The sequence below is a fragment of the Schistocerca gregaria genome, chromosome X, assembly GCF_023897955.1.
Source record: "Schistocerca gregaria isolate iqSchGreg1 chromosome X, iqSchGreg1.2, whole genome shotgun sequence".
Lineage (NCBI taxonomy): Eukaryota > Metazoa > Arthropoda > Insecta > Orthoptera > Acrididae > Schistocerca > Schistocerca gregaria.
This window is the reverse complement of record NC_064931.1, coordinates 43,766,918-43,790,627: the sequence shown is the minus strand read 5'-3', so window position 1 is coordinate 43,790,627 and position 23,710 is coordinate 43,766,918. Positions and strand designations below refer to the sequence as shown.

The window sequence follows — 23,710 nt, the reverse complement described above, 5'->3', positions numbered from 1 at the left end:
CTTAATTTTAGACCTTTAGACTATGTGCCAACACTTTCAGTTAAATTCAGAACTTTTATACATATTAAATGATGGAATAGTCCATTGTAAATGGTCACTTACACAACAGAAAGAGATAGAATTGTAATGTCTTTGGTAGCTATAAACAGAGTAGGCTCTGCTTACATACTGCCTCTGGGTTTTCTATTATTACTTATTTTTATTCTATTCCACATCACAAAGATATTTACATTATTTTGATGGTTTACCTTGAAAACACACACCCACATGCTCGACCCCCCCCCCCCCCCCCCAGTATACAAATGGCTTAGAATCTGTTATATACAGGATCTCCCTGAATATTGCTTTTACTTTTAGCTCGCATACTTTCAACAGTACTATGAATGTTATAGTAGTTGTATGAATAGTATTCACAAAGCACATAAAAACATACATACTTTAGGGATAAGGACAAACGAACATAAACATGGAGAGGCGCGCGCGCGCCCACACACACACACACACACACACACACATACACACAGGTTTTGTGTGTGTGGGGAGGGGAGGGGGGCGGGGGCAGGCGTGAAGGTCCGAACTCAAAGGATTCATTTGAAAGCAACCAAATTTTAATTCATTAACTCAGTGCTTCTACTATGCAGTGGTCTCCTTCATTCCACAAGTATTTAAAGTCTGCCAGAACTTCCCTTACTGTACTCAAAGCATATAAAAGATATAAAGATATCTGAAATGTGTTTCACACAAACTCTTCTGCTAAAATGACACTAAGCAACCATGAACCAAACAGAAACAATGGATTCAAATAAACATAACCACTGACTATATAGTGGAGGCATTCCACAGTGGATGGGCATATAGGGAAGTACTGGAACAAAATGGCCCAGCATATGAACAAGTGTTGTTTTTCAGAACAAACGAATACACAAATAAATACATGAGACTTACATTGTCCCAGTATTGTGTGTGTACAAGGAATAGCCATAGAGCTTTAATTATCAGGCAAGAAATAAAGTTTTTTTTCCAAGTCTGCAGTCCTGTAACCCACGGAAATCTTCATGCTGCAGTATGCTGGTAGAGGATACTTAACAAAATGATGCAGTCCATCTCCACTTTATCAGTCGGCTGCACCATCTTGGTTTTGCTCCACTGGTGGCATGTAAGAGTATTGTGACATGGGAATTTCAATCTGTACAAGGAGAGAAGACATGCATGTGCAAACAAACAAATAATTAAATACATAACTTTTTTTAGGTGTTAATTAAAACTTGTTGACTACTACTCATATGTGCCCTCTGAACAAGAATGCTAGGTTCATAACTGAGCTGCAATATGTGTATATCCACATCTCAACATCTATATTATACAGTAATTGGTTATCTTTATTCAGACTTTTTTTGGCATGTTCTCAGATATTCAGCTAGGTGGCATTGTCCAAATCATGCAACATTTCTGCATGTTGGCTTATTGGCATCTTTAGGTGGTCCTGGTGACTCATTATCTTCTATTGGATGCTGTTTCATACAACCAATTCCTTCTGCTGTTGAGCTATCATTTGTCGTACCTGGTTGGGGAACGGCTGGTGAAGTTAAGGGCAAGTGTGCAGCCGGGACACCAGTCCTAGCCCTCGCTCTCTGTGTCACCACTTCAGGAATCAGGACACTGCTGATGCAGAAGAGGCGCATCTACATAGTGTAATCTCAGCTCTTCATTTGGCATGGTGTGAGTGGACAGACTGTCGAGCTTTGAGTGTGCTTAAGGCTGTGTCTGAAGCCTTACTTAGTTGGAAACTGCTGTCCTTATTTATGAGCTTTTCGTGTAGCAGGATCTCTATAGATTACTGTAAAATGCAATTCCACAATGTGTTGGCCTATTTTAACAACTTGGCACCATTAGCATTCATGTTAGGCCCCTTGGGAAACACAGTGCTCTGTGACAGCTGACTTTGTTGGCCATTCCTGATCTGTGTGACATCTGTGGTCTATACATCTTTCCTTACTGTCCACATGGTCTGATCTATGAACATTTCCCTACACTGGCACAGGACACAGTAGACTCCTAGTTTCCAGAGTTCTACGTTGTCCTTAACAAACTCCAACACAATTTCCATCTTGGGCAATGGGTAAATTACATATTTGACATTACGTTCCCCAAGCATTTTATTAATTTATTGCAGATGTGATACCAACATAAGAGATAAATGCCGCTGCAACAAATTTCTTTTTCTGTTGTCTAGGGTCCTTTGATTTTATGGCACACTTGATCAGGCTGTGTTTGTAAACCATTCTTTACGTGGTGCATGCAAGTGTAAATGTGTTAAATGTTAGTCTGTGGTAAATGTTGTGTCCTAGTGTGCCATATGGTCTTCTCTTGACTAGAACATCTCTACCATGAACCCGATGTTTCAGTGAAGTGAGTTAAGATGTTGCAAAATGTCTTGCATACACTGTTGTTCATGTGGTAAGATCTCGAATATATCATCTATGCATCAGAAAAAAAGTGTGTATGCACATCGTTGAAAGTGCTGAAATGGTCTGACACCTTCCAACTAACTCTCATCCACAATAGTAAACTCCCCGCATCTTTCAACAGTGGTCGTTGGAAACGTGGATGTAACCCAGATCTAATATTCGCAGGTGAGCACATAGGCCAACAATGTGTTAAGACAGTTTGCCACCCTGTACCCAATTCTCAACACCGCCCTGTGATGTGCCAAGTTACTGCAGTATCCCAACCGAGAACTCTTCCATTCCGCAGAAGATACAACTTCCATAAAGCTAACTGGGAGCTTTTTAGTACCAATCTTAATAAAATTGAACTGATCCCCAGGCAACACCAGAAAACTATGATAAGTTTGTGGATAAAGTGAAGAAGGTATCACGGTCATCTATACCACGGGGCTGCAGAACACAAAACCTTTATGGATTAAGAACCTAGTCAGTAGCCCTAATGAATAAATATCTGTCGCTTTTTGAACAAGATCCAATCAATGAGCAAACCATCTTGGCTGGTCAAGCAGTAATGTCTTCCATAGCAGAAAACAGAAGAGAAAGATGGATTAAACTTATGGAGGAAACAGATCTTTCAATTAGCAGCCAGAAGGCCTGGAAACTGCTGAGAAAACTAAATAACGATCCAACCAAACATGCCAATCATGCTAACATCACTCCGTATGAAATTGCTATACAGATTCTTGAAAATGCTAAACCAAGATCTCCTATCCAAAAATCGGACTTCAAATTAGAGTTTAAGGAACAATCTCAGAATAATAACCTGACTAGACCATTCAACCTAGGTGAATTAGAAGAAGCCACAAATGCAAAAATGGCAACGCATCAGGATTAGACGACATTTGCGTTCAGCAAATTAAACATTTTGGCACCGCTACCAAAGACTGGCTCTTAAGCCTGTATAACCACTGTCTGGCTTTTTTCAAGATCCCAAAATTATGGCGCAAGGCACGCGATTGCAATACTAAAACTGGGGGAGTCACCAATGGATCTGAAGAACTAAAGGCCAATTTCCCTCCTTTGCCATCTCTATAAGATCCTAGAGAGAATGATTCTTCACCGCTTAACTGCAGTAGTTGATACACTTCTTATCTCGCAGCAAGCTGGCTTTAGACCAGGCAAGAATTGAACCTCACAAATCCTTTATCTTTCTCAGTTCATAGAAGATGGCTTTGAGCAGAGAAAGATAACAGGTGTAGCTTTTGTTGACCTTTCGGCGGCCTTTGACACCGTAAACCACAGAGTGTTACTGCACAAAATCTACAACCTGACTAACGACTACGTGCTGACAAGGATAATTGCAACACTCCTACAGAATCAATGTTTTTTTGTAGACTTCCAAGGAAAACACAGCCGATGGAGAACTCAAAAGAACGGTCTCCCCCAAGGAATTGTACTGTCACCAATTTTATTTAATGTGTACACCAACGATCAACCACAGCCTCAAGAATGCAAAAGTTTCATATATGCTGATGATCTTGCTCTTGCTGCCCAGGGCAATCGGTTTGAAGATGCAGAGATAATGCTTACATACGGTCTACAACAGGTTGGTACTTACTATGAAAATAATCAACTCGCACCCAATCCTAAGAAAACGCAAGTGCGTTCATTCCATCTGAAACATAAACAAGCTGACAGGAAACTTGAAATATTCTGGAATGGAGTTGCACTAGAATATTGTTCCCACCCCAGGTATTTAGGTGTCACTCTTGACCGTACACTGACCTACAAGAAACATTGTCTGAAGCTGAAACAGAAAGTATCCTCGAGAAACTGCCTTCTTCAGAAACTGGCAGTATCGAACTGGGGTACACATCCACAAACATTAAGAACAACAGCTCTTGCCTTATGTTATTCTGCAGGAGAGTATACTAGCCAAGAGGGGGTACAACTCAGTACATGCAAAGCAGGTTGATGTAGCCTTAAATGACAGCTGTAGGATTGTTACAGGACGCCTAAGGCCAACCCCCATGGACAAAGTTCAATGTCTCGCTGGGATTGCTCCATGTGACATCAGAAGAGAGGTTGCCGCTAACATTGAGGGGCATAAATCAAATACAGTGTCCTCACGTCCACTCTTTGGACATCAACCTGCCAAGACAAGACTGAAGTCCAGGAAGAGTTTCGTAACAACTTCACAGCCCTTAGAAGGATCAGCTGCAGCTACCCGACTCACCAAGTGGAAAGGAAGATGACAACACCTGTAAAACTGGATGACACCACAAGAATCCCTGCCACTTGGTCACACAGAGAAGTGGGCCATCTGGAAGTCCGCGAACAAACTACAGACCAAAGTCACAAGATCGAGGGACAATCTCCTTAAATGGAACTTCCAAATGCCAACACAACAATGTGTGAATGGGGTGAATTGCAGACAACCCGGCATCTCTTCAAATGTAACTCGTGCCCAACCAGCTGTAGCATGAAGGACTTAATATCTGCAGCACCCAATGCTATAAAAGTTGCCCAATTCTGGGTGAATACTATATAGTTTCCTTTGTATGTATTGTATGTGTGTTCATGTTAGTGTACCTCTGAAGAATTGTTGATTCAAGGGCTTCTTATTCAAATGCATCCTTAAACACATTGGCTACCACTGGTGGTGGTGGGCAATCCATCATCACTCTGTCAGTTTGCTTGTAGGAATTTCCATCAAACAGTCAAACAGGAGTAGACTGATGTGAGGATGAACTCAAAGAGTTCCTTCAACAACAGCCCTTTAGCATCCCTGCCAGCAGACATTGAGATGGATGCAGAGGAGCTGGCACCCTTATCACAGCAGAAAAGTGCAGAATAGTCACAGACGGTGTGGGCGAAGTGTGGTATGGGCAGAGCCACTGACCCACGTGTTTACCTGCCAGCAGCAATAGGCCTGGTCCAGCACTTCTGTTGCTGATTTCAATGCTGATGGACCAAGCATTCACGTCACACAGTGTATTTCTGTGTGCTCAGTTGTCAGTCACTCACAATGGTCGTGTGTTGTACTTTCCTCTGTGCTCGTTCTCTATACGGTGTTGAAGCCCTCTACTCTCCCATAGATTGACTCATATGTTGAGATTTGTTCCCTCTTCTGGGGTTTCAAATCCCCGGCATTTAGTTGACCCCCCCCCCCCCCCCAATCAGCTAGTACAGATATATTTGTACTGTCAGTGATGAGTCTGCAGCATTGTCACCCACACAGATACTAAAGTGATGACATAGGATGTTATTTTGTGTGAGACACATTTCTTTCTTTTCATAATATTTAATTGTGGTCACCGTGGACCTGGCTTATTTTTGAAAGGCTAGCAGGAACAAGTTTGCCTCCAAAAGATAAAGCATGAGTAGATGCAGGAACAGCTCCACCAGAATGTGGAATTGTTTCATACGCATGCAGCACTGGTGGCAGGCCAGGAGCTCCCAAAGAAGTTTTCCCCGACACCATTCGCTGGCTTCAATAAGTCAATGGGAAGGTCAGAGAATTACTTGCGCTGGTTTTTGCTGCAGAGACAGGTAAGGTGTATCATCAATCCAGTTGATAAGGCTGCCTTGTTATTGACCAGCATTGCAGGACTATACAAGATCATACAGAATTTAAAGCCCTCTACCAACATTGAGAAAGTTAACTTTGAGGAACTTTGTAATTTGCTCATACAGTATTTTTATCATCAAACGGATGTGGTGCTGGCACAGTTACAGTTTAACTGGCACCACAAGTTCCCCAGGCAGTCACATGCCGCACGGTTTGCTGACCTGCAAAGTCTCTCGTGCATGTGTTGTTCTGAGAGTCCCCAATGTGATTAACATCTGACCAGGAGGTCCAAACTACAGCATTTGACTGCTGAATCACATGAACTTATGGCAGCAGCAAGGGATGTACTTTCTCACAAATGGCAGGTAACAAAGTTAGTTACAGGTCCACAGATAAGCCCCCTTCGCCCACCCCTCCCCTCACCGTCAGTGGGCGAGTTGGCCTTGCCTTCAGCTGAGCCACTGTGTGTTTACGCAATTCACTGATGGTTCAAGTACAGTGACATCACGGTACTGACCATCTTTGCCCGAGGCAGGCTCGATGGGCAAGTATCGATCAAAGCTTCGTGTTAATCTCAATGTTTTTGGGTTCTGTGTGTTGCTCTCTTTTGGCACCTTTTTTCGCTCAATGGGCAAGAGGGTGGTTTTGTCCTGACTGTCATTCGGCACATGTTCCACAGGACTGTTCGCATGTAGAGGGCACATGTTGGGTTTGCCGCAAAAGTTTGTTACAGTCATCAGAAGTCCCAGTGTTTTCCCTGGATTAGAAGGCTATCTCTGATACCCTGCAAGCATTGCTCCAATATTTTGTACTTTCACTGGTAGTGGATGGGCAGCCAATAGTGATTCAGGTAGATACGGGAGAGATGGGATGGCCCGCCTAATTAAGTTACATATGCACAGGGTCTTGGTCTGCCCTGTGTTGCAACAGCCACTACGTCAAGTGTCTCAATCGGTCCCCTTTCAGGGTTTGTAATCCTTACTATGGTCTTACAAGCAGCTGTCTGAGAATATCTTCCATGTGCAACAAGGGTAAGGCCGAGCTGCAGCGTTGGCAGCACCCTGGTGTCATTTCTCCCATTTCATTGAGTTAGTGGGTCACGCCTTCGGTGGTAATCCCAAAACCAGATGGCATCAGGTGCCTTTATGGTTCTTTTAAACAGACATTCAATGCACAATGTGTAATATGTCATGGATTTGTACACAAATCTACATCTGGAGGAATTTTTGGTGAAGTTGTCATGGGGTTAGTATTTTTCAGGCATCAATTTACATGATGCTTACCTGTTACTTGATGCTTACCTGCAGCTACCACTGGACACCACTGCTTTGAGTTTCTTAGTGGTGAAACCACCTTTAGGCTTTATTAGTTTAATCACTTACTTTTTTTAATCTCGCCTGAATTTATCAATGATATTTGCAATAGTTTACTCAGGATATTCCCTGTTGCGCAAACTACTGTGATGACGTCTGGGTTATGTGCTCCAAATGAGAGGAGCGCTTTCGAAATCTTCAGGCAGTTTTCCAATTCCGTCTGCAGAATGGCCTTAGTTGTAAATAAGAAAATGTATTTTTTCTCCCCAAAAGGTGTATTTTTTAAATTGTGTGCTCAGAAAAGATGGCCTTGTTCCCACAGATAATTATGTCAAAATCACTGTCAACTTACTGGCACCAAAGAACTTCAGGGACTCTCAATCGTTTTTAGGCAAAATTTCATATTATGCTGAATTCATTCCCTAGGTTGAGCACATCTGCCACCCTCTTAACCAGCACGTCAATAGGGCATCAAATGTTTCTGACATGTAAATTATAAAGTCTTCATGCAGTGTTTGTGCTGTGTGTCCTGTTTGGTTTCTTTTATGGTTGGTAAACCTTCAACTCTGGCCTGTGATGCAACCCAATGGTGCAGTACTGTCACATCAGAAATCAAACGGTACCAAGCAGCCCACTGTTTATGCATTGAAGATGCTTCTCACACTCCCAGCATAATTACTAACAAGTGGAAAAGGAGGCACTGGCTATCATTTTTGAAATTAAACAATTTCAAGTTTTCTTGAATGCGGCAAGGTTCCTACTCATCACTGACAGCAAACCACTTATTTCCTTATTCAGCCCTCATTCCAAGCTGCTGGATAGGACAGCCCACTGATTGCCGAGGTGTTAACTCTTCTATAGTAATTACTGTTATGTATTCTTGCTTAGTAATTAGTATTACAGTGTTTAATACTGACCATCCACTAAGCAAGCAGATGCAGTATTGCAATTGCCAGTAAGTAAGGACCCGCAGTTCAACTGATAGAATACACTTCTTTTCACTTGGTAAAACTTTCTGAAGCCTAGATCACATATTTTCTTTTTCATATCCAGTAATGCATAGGTTTCCTTCAATGCCTGGTGGGGCATAGTTTCTAATGCTCAGAAATTAGAAGAAGAAATCTATTTAAGTTGGTAAAAACTTCCTACAGCCACAATATTGGCTTTACAGAGGTTTTACTAAGTAAAACAGATCAGTCCTAATTTCTGAAAATGATAAAATTTAGTCACTTCTTTTCATCTTGGATGATGCTTTGCAGCAGACTTTGCTGTATTTTCCTTTGACAGTGTGAGACATTGCAGCTGCCTACCTGTTTTTCCAGAAAATAATTGCAGCTGTCCAGATGGTGTGCCCGGGTCGCACTCTTTTTGGGAGTGGATTTGGCATGACACACATTTTTCTTCTATGCAACAGACACAATATTATCCAGAGGGTCCTCATGTCACAGAGATACAAAGTTGTCGAGCAGTCATTCCTCTGACGTTGCTTCCTCACATGTTCCAGCTGCAACATGCGTCACACTGAGGTAAGACTTGTAAGAAGGTTTCGGCATATTGTCACACCTACTGGCCAGCAATTGATAGTGATATTGAATCTTTTGTGCAGGCTTGTGCAGCCTGTGCAAACAACCAAGAAGCAAAATTGAATCAGTTTACTACTGGCCAGTCCCAAAGCACCCTTGGGACATGGTACACATCAATCTTTCAGGTCTTTTCTTGGGAAGCATGTGGTACTTTGTCAAATTTCTTGTAGGTGATAAAGCTGTTACCCACATCATCGATGACAACTCTTTGTGCATTGTTGGTCATTTTTGTTATTGACAGCTGCCCCTGGACCCTTATATCTGTTAATGATTGGCAATTTGTGTCATGGTAGTTTGAAACCTTTGGAATGGTATCCAGGATCTGACTCACCCCTTTCAATCAGCATCCAACTCAGAGGTGGAGTACTTCGTGTGTACAGCCAAAATCTGAATGAAGAAGTCCATGTCTGCCTTGTTCCAAGATGACACCAGGCAACACTGGTTAACAGATGTAGTCCAGCAGAAAGTTTGCATGGGTGCCAGCTACGGCTACTTTTGGATCTGTTGCACCCTGTGTTGCATGCACCAGACAACTATGGCTTGCCATATTTTCCTCAGGGGGCTGCCGTTTGGCCTCAGTCTTTCAGCCAGCAACAGGGGTGGCTTCTAGGTGTGGTGATGGGCCACAAAGGTCAGCGATTGTGGAGGATATTGGATGCAGAAATCCATCATTCCTATCAGCTGCAAACACAGCCTGTTGGATCTTGCCTGCCACCATCTTCAAGCCAGTCACCTGATGGGGTCACTCGCAATCTTGTTCAGGCGGTAGGCTCCCTATTGTGGCACAGTGCTCACCCACCGCCACCGCCACCCACCCGCCCATCCCCCATGCCCTCGGTCATCATACCTTTCACTGCAGAACAGTTTGAAGCAGTGCCATCTTTTGCCTGCACACCAGTAGCAGTCTCTTTTCCCCTGCCCATGCTGGTATACCAACTGTTATCCCAGCCTCTGCAATCTTCTGCCCTTCTGGCAAAGCAAGCTGCATCATGTTGGCATCGTTTCCTTCGGTAGGCAATCCACTGTTCTGGCACAAAACTGGCCATTTTTGTCCTATGTGGCCTTTCCATGGATGAGGGATTTAGTATTCCACCCAGCTGACATTAAGACAGATGAAGAGGAGCCAGCATGTTTATTGCAGCAAAACAGTACAGAAAACTGTTACAGAGGGCGCAAGCAAAGCATGCCATGAACAGAGCCACTAGTCTGTGTTTTCACCTTCCAGCAGAAATAGGCCTGGGCTGGTAGTTGTATCACTGATTTAAAATCCCATGGGCCAAGCCTTCACATCGCACAGTGCTCTGTTTCAGTGTGCTCAGTTGTCAGCTGCTAGTGCTTGTCACGTGACATATTATCCTCCGTGCTCGTTCTATACACAGTTTTTGGACTCCCTGCTCTCCCATACATTGACTCACATGTCAAATTTCAGTCCCTCTTCCAGGATTCAAATCCTAGGCTTTTAGTCAACCATCTATCGACAAGTATATTACATCTGTGCCGACAGTGAAGTGATGATTCTGCAGCATTGTCATTTCCACGCAGACACTAAAAGCCTTATGACATTACAAGTATCACACTAAAGAGCGGAGCTACACTGAAGCTCACCATGAGTTGTTCCTGACCAAGTTGGAAGTTCTGAACTTGCAGAATGAAATGTGTCAAATTCCATATGTTATGGTGACAAAGAGGCCAAGCACTGATGTCAAGTATTTTACTAACTTATATGTTCGTGCTCCAATGTTTCTTACCACAGAATGGAGTGGAATCCCTTCTTTATGGGCTTTAGGTAGTCCTTATAGTCTCCACAGTACAGCTGTTCAGGAACAAAGTCTTTGTACCATATTTTCTAGGGTAGTATTCTGGAAAATTTAATGGTCTTCCTCTTCATACTGTTGGTTTGATCAGTTTCTACTCTTCCTAGTGAACTGCACAGTTTCTGCTTGTATACTTGAAGTGGTATCAGGGCTGAAGAATTTATTTTGTTTGTTGCCTCGGAGTCTTCTTGGAAATGTTTAAGCACATTGCTCTCCTCCCTGGAGAGGACTGACTTCAACAGAATGGACCTCGTGAGTGTACAACAATCTTCATGTCATATTTCTTTCACTGCATCCTGTGGAAGAGCGAGGACAACCTGTTCCATCGCACTAATAAAATTAGCCATCTGTAGAGTTGTCAGGGACGGTGTAAAACTTAGTCCCTTTCCAAGTACACATAAGGTGGCACTGTCAAACTGTTTTTTCTGTAGAACTGATTACAGTTCTCCATTGTCCTGCTTATAATGATGTTCGTATTTTGCAGCTTGTCTGAATGTGGCCAACTGCCGTGCTCTGTTGGCTGGAGACCAAACTGACTGTGTGTATACCCCCTACGTGTCAGATGACTGAGTTGATGCTATCTGAAGGTGAAGCACAAAGAGTTCTCTCCTGATCTTGTTAAGTCTATGTTGTATGCTGCAGATCTGTTCCCTGATCAGTGTCAGGCTGGTTCGTCTGCTGATCTGGGTGGCAGCTAGAGATCTGATGTAGTGAACAATCTTTGCAAAACATGGTACAATTTAGTTGTCACACCAACTCAGCTGAAATATAAATGAGGCCAGATGATGCTCTTTTCTATTCTGAAGCTTTTCTAGCTTCTTCATTTTATTATACATCTGCTCCCTGTAGAGGTACTTGTTTTTTGATTTTAGGCTTTCCCGGCATATGATGATTCTGAAATGTTCTCTTGTCTGCACTTGTCTTTTAAAATAAGTAAACTGACTTCCTTCTGTTTACAGAGTGGCATCATCATTTGATGAGATCCTTAAAAGACTTACAGTGGCATTCTACACTCTATAAAACACTTTAGGTTGTTTCAAGAGGTATCACACTGAACAAAGCATCACTCATGAGAAAGATGCCCTATTCATAACATATCACCACATGAAGTATGTGTTCTGTGTAGTAATAATAATTATTAATATTACTGCAACACTCTTCAGTGTTTTATGTAGGCAGTTTGACTGAGCTCCACAACAGCTATCACCATGGCAATTTGGTTCATGCCTGTGCCACTAAAGTAGTTACGCAGCACAGTTGCGCAGTTAAAGAAGTGGACTACTGGGAATTAAATTCAACACAAGTACAGAAAAGAGACTATGGGTTACTCTTATTGTATCACAATCCTGAGTGGACCTATAAATCCCATGAATTTGGGTTCCAGAAACTGACATTTTAATCACTCACATACTAGCATTGGTCTGACTCTTGCATTATTTCTGGTACAAAACCACTGCAGACTTAATTTAAATATCTTCAACAATAAATTAGGGATTGTAGCGTAATTTTATTGATGACTCAAAACAGTGACAGAGAGAAGAAAATAGTCCACAGACAATAGAAGGAAACACAGAGTCAAAGTGGGTGGGCTAGATGAAAGCTACGAAAAGGATCACATAAAACTGAGGAATAGACAAAAGATATAAAGACACATAGGTGACAACAGGAAGGGTGAGGAGAGAGGATAGGGTACAGAAATCTGATGCCATACATCAAATCATTAACACAACAGCTGTTTCAACCTCCAGTAAAATTACATTCTGGCAAGAGAAGTCCTTTAGCAACCAAAATCTGAAAAAGTCTCAGTGAAGCACTACTTAATATGAGCAGACTACTGTTGCCACACAGTGCCAACTATTTGCTATACTTTTAAGCACTGATCAACTGATACCACACTGCGCATGTCCTTAATGTTTACATTCAGTTTTTGGCTGTCTCCAACCCGGAGTCTCTATGCGCAATGATCTGCTGTCCGCTGCCGAGCTGGGCGCCGCCAGCCATGCGTGGCTGATGTAAGGACATTCTTCCGCTATGTCACAGCATGCGGCGCTGCGCTAGCAAGACTGCGCAGCCCGGATCTGGTGTCATCGCTACGAGTCAGCGAGGACTCGGGGAAGGTCATTAATATCACCAAGCCACATTGTACTCGGCAGGAATAAAGATGTTATGAATTAATAATGTTTCTTTGGCATCTCTGATGCACCCACAGTCATTTCCTAGCATCCTGACAACTGGAGAGGTCACCGCCCGGCCATCCAGTCCACCGTAGGCGACCGGGTCCACCGGGGCGCCTACAGATTTGGTGTCAGAAGTGGTCGTGCCCACAGCCAACAGATTTGGTGTCAGAAGTGGCCGTTCCCACCGCCAACAGATTTGGTGTCAGAAGTGGTCGCGCCCACCGCCAACAGATTTGGTGTCAGAAGTGGGCGTGCCCACCGCCAACAGATTGGTGTCAGAAGTCCTCGCGCCCACCGCCAACAGATTTGGTGTAGTGGTAAGTGCATGAGGTGATTTTTGTTAATAACTATGGATGCACGGTCTTTGTTGGGAGTGCAGTTTGTGAGACCTGCGGAAACAACAAATTTATCTGAGTTTAAGGGAAACATACTTAGTACCAGTCAGATGTACTGGGTGTAATTTAACGGGGCATGGGGAGCCATGAACGAAGTTTGTACCAGTAAAATGTTCAATCTGTAGACGGTTTTGTCACGCAGCGCACAACTGTAGAGAGTGTCGCTGGGCAATAACAAGGCGGAAGGATTAAGTTTGTTTAGTTGTGCATTGTGAGTCTTGTTTGTCTTCTTGTGTGTAGTGCTCAACTGTGACAAAGGAGTTGAGTAGCTAGTGTAGTTATTGTTCTGAGGAGTAAATTCAGTACAAAGTAAGTTGTTGGTAATTTGCACAAATCATGCCGGAAACAAGATCCGTTAGTACTGAAGGGAGTATAGCTGCTCTGACGGAGCAAGTCTCAAAATTGTTAGAAGAGAAAGCGCAGCACAAATTACGTCATGTAGAATTAATAACGCAAATGGAGACCTTGCGTTCGGCGCAAGAGTCGCAAACGGGTTCAAGTGAGTGCAAGTCAGTAGCAATGCCCAACCTTGCAATATATCCTTCAGTAGCTAACTTGATCATGCCTTTCACGGATAAAACAACAGAGGATGTCACAGCGTTCATTAACGATGTTTTGGCAACAGCTGCAATGAGCAATTGGTCGGACGTAACTACGTTACGTATGGCAAATTTGCGACTTGCAGGGGAAGCCAAGACATTCGTGATGTACCATGAGACTCTTAGTAAGGCGAGAACGTTTGAAGAATTGGCAGATGGCTTACGACAAAGATATCGTAAGCAGAATAGTGCAAAATTTTTTTTGGAGAAGTTAGCTAATTTGACACAGAAGGTCAATGAGACAGTGGAGCCTTTTTCAGATAGGATACGGGAAATTAATTCGCAGACCTATGAATTGACAAGTAATGAAGTATGGTGTGCCTGATACTATAATTACAGATCAGGGTAGTAACTTTATGTCGGAGCTGATGAAGCAGATATGTCATTTATTGAAAGTTAAGAAATTGCGGACAAGCCCATTTAATCCTCAGTGGAATGGACGAACGGAACAAGGTCACAGGACGTTAGTTAAGATGATTAGTCATTACGTAAATTCAGAACACACGGATTGGGACGTGTATTTAAATCTGTTGACAAGCGCATATAATGCGAAAGTTCATACAGGAATGGGGCTCTCTCCGTATGAGGTAATTTATGATCGGAAAATGCCATCACCATTTGATGTGCTCAAACCTAAGGTAGGTTCACAGGATGAGTCAATGAAGAATTTCGCAAAGAAATTGAGAGAGATTTGCAGTGGGTACGGCGTGCTAATACTAAAGCTTTGGAGAAACAAGAGAGTATTGGGCAAAGAACAGGTAAACTGCCGCAATACAGAATTGGTTAATGGGTATTGTTGGCTAATCCTTATGTTCCGAAAGGTAAAACGAAGAAGTTTTTGACGAAATATTCTGGATCGTATCAGGTAAATGAAATAGTGTCTCCAGTGAACGTAAAGTTGCAGTTACCAAGTCGTCAGTAGTTCATGTGAGTAGGATTAAGCCGTTTAATGGCACAGCGGATGTGTTACTGCAGATTCCTCAAGCAGTAACAAAGGGTGTGAGGGTACCAAAGCTAAAAGAACAGCAGAGGAACGTTCCTTACGCTCTTAGGTATAGGGATAAGTAGATTAAGTTTCCTCAGGGAGAACATGTCGTATTTATTGTTATTAGGTAATAGGGCATGTGTAGTTTTTACTTGTCATTTGTGTGTTTTAGACGTGGTAAGGAAGGGAGCGATTGACATGGCTTCCTTTTCATTCAGGTGCCGTGCCAGGATGTGGCCCGGGAAACTTTTCGTCAGCCTGGTACTGCTACACTGTTGCAGAAATTTGGGAAGTGGGTGCAAGTGCAAACTCAGGAAGTGTTGTTAGTGTCAAGATGGAGGAGTGCTCTTGTGGTAATGTCTACGAAAGATTTGACAGACTGTTTCAGGGGAACTGTTTTTTTTTTTGTCCAGCAAAGGAGGTGGCAACACACAATCATTCGTGTGAGATGCAGTTGTTCTTGGGGAATATGGGAACCTTAAAATATGTAAAGAAGGTGTTACTTCCAAGATCGAAATTTCATAAAGTTGGGGAACATTGGATTTACTCTGTGTTCGAACTAGTGACCGTAGTTGCCACTTGTTACAGAAATGGTAGATTGACGGATATATCAAAGCTTGAATTTCAGGGCAGTGGGTTATTGATTAATGGCACTAGATGTGAAATAGTGGGGAAGCATTTTCACCTGCCAGCTACTTTCACGGGTACAACAATGATTAACGTGACACAGCCTATCTTGTATTATCGAGAGGAAACTCCACACATATTGCCTCGCCAGAACCTAATGTTTATTAACGAGTCCTTGGATCCCACATTGCTACAATCTTAAGATAGTCAGATTATCTCAGAAAAAGAGCAGATCTCAGTTAATCAACTACTGCAGCACAAGCAGCAATATCAAGAGAAACGTAAGCAAAACACAATTATATTTGGTGTGTCAACGACTAGCATAATCTTAGTTCTAGTATTTATTTGTGCAACTTACTTTTGTATACAGAAAAAGATGTCTCGTTCTGAAATAACAACCGTACATCAAATACCTATGGGATGGATCAGGAATAGTGGAATGTAATATAAATAGATAACCAATGATAAGATTGGAATCAGTATTAAGTGTAAATGGATTATTAGCGGATAAGAAAAGTTTGACAGTGTTGAAGGAGTACTTGTAAGATACCTGTAGAGTATAAGGAAGTATGGCGTGCACAACCAGTAAGTCCAGAACTGTAAAATTCGTGATGAATTTTCTTAAAGGAGGGGGATGTATAGTGTCGCGGAACGGTAAAAAGTTGGAAATGTGGAATATTCTCAAAGTTTCGTTGCCTATGCCGAGAGCCAGAGGCAGGTAGGTAGATTGCACACATATCGGAATGTGTCGTCACGCAGGGGCAATGGCCTGGCTACACACAACAGGCGAGAGAGAATTGCTTAGCACGCGGGTTTGTGTTAGACGGAGACTTTCCTAGAGTGCAGGACAGAGGTATAGTGTCAGCCGTATTGCATTTCACAACTTTGCGTTAGTCTGCCACAACAACACATAACTCTGTCGCAAGAACACCTAAGGGGCGAGTACAACAGATGAATCAGCAGTATAAGTGGAACAAATGTGGTCATTACAAAAAACGTCAAGACGTTGCTCGTGCTTCCTTTAAATACGCCAGCTTTGACAGCAACAAGGCACTCGCACTCACAGCTAGACTTGCAGTTAGACGTGTACTGGGTCGCTGCGTAGCGCTCAGCTTGGTGATCGACATGTTAATCTTTATTAAGGAGATGTTGCACTAAGGGCGGCCCATCCAGCAGCAGACGTGAGGGGACAGAACCAGCTCTGGTCCTCTCTGCTGCCACTGTCAATCATCAGTGAGCCGTCGTCGAGATTGTGCGGGGCCTAGGACCAGTGCATCCGCCATCACAATCGGGTGAGCCGACAACGCTGGGGGACTGCAGCTCGTTCCACCCGTCCACCATGGGCAAGCCACCAGGAGGAGCAGGGAAGAAGACGGGGTGGAATAGAGTACACTTCGCACTACGAGAACACTTCTGGTGCCGACAGTGCCGGGGACTCCAATCTGGAGCCGGTCGCCGTCGAGCCGGGCACCGCCAGCCACACGCGGCCAATGTAAGGACATTCTTCCGCTACGTCACAGCACGCGGCGCTGTGCTAGCAAGACTGCGCAGCCCCGATCTGGTGTCATCGCTACGAGTCAGAGAGGACTTGGGGAAGGTCGTTGATATCACCAAGCCACATTGTACTCAGCAGGAATAAAGATGTTGTGAATTAATAATGTTTCTTTGGCGTCTCTGACACGCCCACAGTCATTTCCTAGCATCCTGACACCGTAGGCGACCAGGACTACCGGGGCACCTACACTATGGAAAATAAAGGAGATGAGACTATATAAACTTTCACCATTATCAAAGGTATTTTTGCTGGCAAGATAAACTGTCAAAAAAAAAAAAAAAAAAAAAAAAAAAAAAAAAAAAAAAAAAAAAAAAAGAATTTTGTCAATATATGGTTTCCAGTTTTTTGAAAAACATACAGACAACACAATCAATTTGGAAAGCCAGATGAGCAAAACTATTCTGCAGATAAAGTTAGCACTCTACTTATATTAGTACACATTTTAAGTGACTACTTTCGCAAACATGCTATCCACAAAAATGTTCATTCACAGGAATATCTATATTGGAATTCAAATACTGGAAGTCTGGCACCTAAAACAAAAGATCTGAAGGACATAAAATGAAAATGCATTACAGCTCTTTCATCAAGATATGTATCTATAATTTTATGGATTAATTATAATTTCACTAGGCATATTTAACTAACAAATCCAATAATAGTCCCTCCCTTCGAAGAAAAAAGCTTTTGTTATATAAAATTTTATTTTTGTGTTATACCTAATGACTTTCCTGGTGGTAAAATAACTGCTTCCACTGGTTCAATTCTTCCTTCTCCAAATTTTCCTAATCCTGAACCAGTCACATATCCCATTTGTGCCATAAGGCGGGAGCCAATACCCTGTAACAGTTCATAAAATATACAACATGTATTAAAATATATTATAGAACTGGACAGATATTTGTTACTTCTTAATTTTACTTTTGTTTTGACAAATAGCTAAAATGTTCAAGATATTACTAATGCTGATAACTCCTATCCACAGATCCATCTGACAAACCATTTTCCTTCAATTATCATATGAATACTTTGGTTGTAGACAGACAGACAGACACACACACACACACACACACACACACACACACACACACACACACACACACACACACACAAAACTGTGCACATAAAATGTTCATTTGTTCAACAATACACTTAATGGTAATTAGTTTAGTGATGGCTGTAAAACAGTGAGAACTCAAATTAGTGAATATAAATTAATTACACTGCTCAGCTTATGCAGATATTTCTTATTTGTGAAAACTGTGACAACACCAGTAAACATGATAAAAAACATGAAACGTATGTCTCTACTAGTATACATACAAAAATTGTAACTTCAAACTGGTATCATGACAGTCATGTGCAAAACTAGTATTTTGTGTCTCTACTGCAAATCAATTTAGATTTTCATATGTGGTGGCAATGAATCAAAGTTGAAAAAGAGTGTATTTCAAAAGCAGTCTCTTCCCGGGATCTTGCAATGTTAAGTCACGAACAACTGTAACTGAGCAAGCACCCACTGGACACAACCAATGTTGGTCTTCTGTCAATAAATCAGTCAAAAAAGTTTGATGAACGGAATTCAACACTGCAGTGCAGTGAATAAAGCTAGGACATTCCAAGCAGCATGTCACTGTGCTATTTATACATGTCAATTGGAGTGTTATGACTGAGAGATACTACTACTCCCTAACAGTAACTATTCAAAACACTCTCAAACCTGTAATGTTACACAGCCTCCCATCTCCCCACATACACACTGGTGCAAATATACTGCACAAACTACAGGAATAACATTGTGGGATGTCATCAGTTATAACCGATCTCGTTGGCTTACCAAGAATTGTGACAAAGGCAGTATCTCATGGTGTTTGAGGAAAATAAAGACAAAGCCTACCTTGGCACAATACTGGTGCTGTATTTCAACAAGACAGCATTCAGTTATATCTTCACCAGAATACAGCACGAAAGATACCCTATTTTTCCAGCTTGGCCACCCTCTATGTCCATGTCGCCAACTACAAAGCTACTGGCTCATTTCTGTTCTCCAACAGTGAGTAACATTGAAGTGTGGACTCAGTGCAATACTCATCAAAGGTTCTTTGGAAGTGTAGACACATGAATTTGAAATACTGGCCTCAACAAAATAGTAATAATGTTTTCAAATTTTGCACTTTACAACATAAATGTAAGCAGCTCAGTAAGAGAGAGCAATACATAAATCATTCCACTGCAGGAATATCCACTGATGAGCCAAAAGATTCTGACCACCTGCTTCGGAATGATATACATCATTGATTCTGCATGTCAGGGATCCGACAGTTCGCTAGTAGGTTTGTGGAGGTATGTGGCATTAATTGTCTCGGAACAGATCATGCAATTCGTGTAAATAAAGGACTGCTGATCTGCATACACAGTGATGGCACCCAACAGCAACCCAAAGGGAACCACAGGTTTTACATATGGCAAATTTGGTCACCGAGACATCAATGTGAGTTCACTATAATGCTCTACAAACCACTGTGGCACAGTTCTGGCTCCAAGACACAGACAATTATACTGCTGAAAGATGACATCACCATTGGGGAAGACATCAAGCATGAAGGAATCCAGATGGTTTGCAGTTGTCAGTGTGTCTTCGTCATTACCACAGGTACCATGCAAGTGCAGGAGAATATCTCCCATAGCATAATACTGTTCCCACCAGCCTGTGTCCATGGCATGCGGCACATTTGGAGCCGCCGTTCACCTCGATGATGGTGTTTGTGGAGATGACCATTGACCTAGTGTAGCAAAAATACGATTCACCTGAAGAGCCGTTGTGTTCCCATTGATTGATGCAGTCATAATTGACGATGTTCTTGGGTCAACATGTGAACACATAGGTGTGGTCTGCTGCAGTACTCCATGTTCAACAACGTACAATGAACAGTGTGCTCCGAAACACTTGTGCATGCACCAACATTGTGTCCTTCCGGCAAAGATGTCAACAGATCATCACCTATCCTACTTTGCAGAGGAAAAAGCCTCCGAACCCCACACCCTGTGAAAAGTCGCGGATGTAAGGCCATTTAAAGTCTAGTGATAGCTTCACTGTCCTTCTACCTTTTTCTGTAGGTGCTCACGACAGAAGCATGTGAACATTCAACCAGCTTCACTGTTTTCGAGACACTCATTTACAGGCTCTGCATAATAATAATCTGCCCTTTGTCTAAGTCACTTATCTTAATGGATTTCCCCATTTGCAGCCCATACCTTAGCTAGGGTGATCTCCCAGCTGTATCTGCTCCGTTTTCATACTTATGTTACTGCATCATATGCCCGCAATGCTGCCAAGCGGCATCCAGTGTCAGGATGGGCACTGGTCAAAATCATTTGGCTTATCAGTCTATTTACAATAAAGAAGTTCCAACAGTCAAAACTGGAGAATTATATGCAGAGACAAATGATGAAGAGAGGCAGTTTGAGTATGTCCTATTGATCTTAACAGCTTGAAGTGGAGTTCTATTTCAGCTGGATAATAATCAGTAATAGTTGTGGATTTGATTAAGAAGCCATAATCATTCACTTTAAATTATTAAGATGTTTCATGGAAAATCTAAATCCAGTTGGGTGAATGGAAATGTGAATCCACCTGAACATCAGTCTTGTCTTATCCACTACACCAACTAAGCCAGTAAAAAGTAAAAGAAATGTAAGGAAACTGTAAGACCTAACCACAAACTGCTTACAAAGAAATTAAACCACAGAAAAACATGGTGCTTTCTTTAACACTGGAGAGTCTAGAATTGTTCATTACCTGGAATCTACACACATAATAATAATAATAATTGCATCACCCTGGTTCCCAGAACTCGCCTGAAGATGGATGTTGACTGTGGATATTGTATCATAGACACAGACCCTTTGGCTGTTCAGAGATGTTACTAAACCCGTCCAAAGATGTAAACAACCATGCATGAGCAGCACCTATTAGATGGAGGAGGTTCAACAGCCAATCAGTTCCAGTCATTTCACCAGGACGGGGGTACACAGCTCGAGCTCTCAGGCTGCCCAGGGGCAACTTCCTGCAGTGGATGACTGCTACGGACTATGGCTCTGAGGAAACCTGACAGCAATGCCACCATGTTGAATTATGCTTTTCGTGCAGCCACAGGACATCGCGTTATGACTCAAACTGTGCGCAATAGGCCGCAGGATGCACAACTTCACTCCCGATGTCCATGGCAAGGTCCATCTTTGCAACCATGACACCATGCAGTGCAGTACAGATGGGCCCAACAATATGCTGAATGGTCCGCTCAGGATTGGCATCACATTCTCTTCACCGATGAGGGTCGCATATGCCTTCAACCAGGCAATAGTCGGAGACATGTTTGGAGACAACCCGGTCAGGCTGAATGCCTTAAACACTCTGTCCAGCGAGTGCAGCAAGATTGAGGTTCCGTGCTGTTTTGGGATGGCATTACGTGGGGCTGACATAAGCCGCTGGTGGTCACAGAGGGTGCCGTAACAGCTCTACGATACACAAATGCCACCCTCCAACCGATAGTGCTAGCAACCATATCGGCAGCATATTGGCGAGGCATTCATCTTCATGGACGACAATTCGCACCCCCATCGTGCACATCTTGTGAATGACTTCCTTCAGGATAACCACATCGCTCGACTAGAGTGGCCAGTATGTTCTCCAGACATAAACCCTATTGAACATGCCCGGGATAGATTGAAAAGGGTTGATTCTGGATGATGTGAACCACCAACCACTCTGAAGGATCTACACCAAATCGCTGATGAGGAGTGGAACAATCTGGACAAACAGTGGGGAGGAGGTGCTGTGCAGTGGATAGACATGTGAAGGAATTTGCCTGAAAACTAAGCAATTCTGCACCTTTTTTTTACATATCTTTCCACAGCTCTGTGCTGTCTCCATTTGATGAGTAGTGATCTATTCTCTTGGATACACTACCTGACAAAAATAGTGAATCACCCAAAGGGGGTGGGGGAAATGAAATTAATCTTTAAGGTTTGAGATTGAATGTAATGTTATTTCAATACGTACAAATGGAGTCAAATGCACAAAGAACTTTGCAGTATGACACTGAACTCCCTCTAACCTGGATGCATACACTGATTCAGTTGGGAAGGGTGTCATATCCTCTCCTGAGACAAGCTGGTCCACAACTGTTGTAAATGGTTCTTGATATCCTGGATATTGGCACTGGGATGGAGATTATGTCTGATCTAGTTCCATACATTCTATTAGGGTCATATTTGGTGATGTTGCTGGCCATGGGAGTACCTCATAATGCAGACAGTTCATAAGGTCACACAGATATGTTTCATATGTGGGCAACCACTATCCTATCGAAAAATGTTACTACGATACCGTCACATGAAAGGTTTATCTGTTATTACTTTTATGTTGTAATGTCATATACTGAAACGTTCTATTACTTTGGAGATTTGCTCTTCAGTTTGGTCCTACTGAACTTGACGTATAAATAAATAAATAAGTAACACATGAGGACATAGGATGTCTGTGATGTACCACTGTACCATGGAAGTTCCCTCAATCACTGCTAGCCATGACCTGAAGTCGTATCCAGTGGCTCTCCACAACATTGTACCAGGAGTAACATTGTACAGGAGTTACTTTCCAATACAATTCATCAGCAGTCCACACTTCCTGGTCATGACACCTCCCAAAGCCTACACGTGGGACGTTAATTTCCTAGTTCAGGTGCCACTAATCTCCAACCAATGGTGTGGGATAACACAGAATGTTTCAGTGAGTCCATTACATGTCCTCAGATGGCAGGGGGAGATGTGAAAGGAGCTGCAACGTGCTCAGTGCACAATACAGAGATCTTCCTTTTTGGCGGTCAGACATGTTCAACTGGAACCCTGGTGACGAGTATGCCAGCCAACATGTCCCCCGGCAGTCCAGCATTGGGGTATTGTCACAACCAAATAAATCACTAATCTGGATATTGCACGATTCACTAAGCTGACCAAATGGAAACACACACTAAGGCCCCTTTCAAACTTCCACACGAGTAAGTGGTGTCATGTCCAGCAAGTAGTCTAGATGTTGAATGACAATATCCTGTGGTAGGTCGATTCAATTACCTAAGACGGTGATCGCTATTCTAATATTTTGAGGAATTAAGGAACTGAGTTGGGAAATATGAACAAACTTTTCTGCTCCTCTAAGCAAAATAAATGAATGTACGCACACGGTTTCTAACTGTAAATTTCCCCTGGAGGAAGGTGCAGGACTAAGTCTTAAATGCAAGCAGAGCTAGAGCAAACTTTTAAGAGCCCACCCTGAGGCCCAGTCCTCACAGTGTACTAACTGCTTCAGCTGAGTTCCCTGAACTGCCTCATCTAACTTGTGGGTGGTGCACCGTTGCCTTATATATTTTACCTGCCAATCTGACCATGTTCTGAAGCACTGTGAGTCCATGTATGATCATCCAATGTCCATTTGTGACTTCTTGCTTGTGCCCATATATGGTCAGCCTCCACATAGACAATGCCACATCACTCCCAGCAGCCTCATGTAAGCCCACATGAGTTCCATGTTGACATCTGACCAGTGCTCTTCTCAAGCAAAACCACTCAGCCTGGCTTCTGCTCTT

At 42.7% G+C, this 23,710-nt stretch overlaps 1 protein-coding gene across 1 annotated transcript in view; it reads right to left on the bottom strand.

Moving 5' to 3' along the window:
* The window catches only part of LOC126299502 (zinc finger CCCH-type with G patch domain-containing protein), a 151,411-nt gene that overhangs the window by 13,160 nt on the left and 114,541 nt on the right, over positions 1-23,710 (bottom strand). The window contains exon 8 of the mRNA XM_049991449.1: positions 17,786-17,906. Coding sequence (XP_049847406.1) covers positions 17,786-17,906 — 121 coding nt within the window. The remainder of the gene's footprint in view (positions 1-17,785; positions 17,907-23,710) is intronic.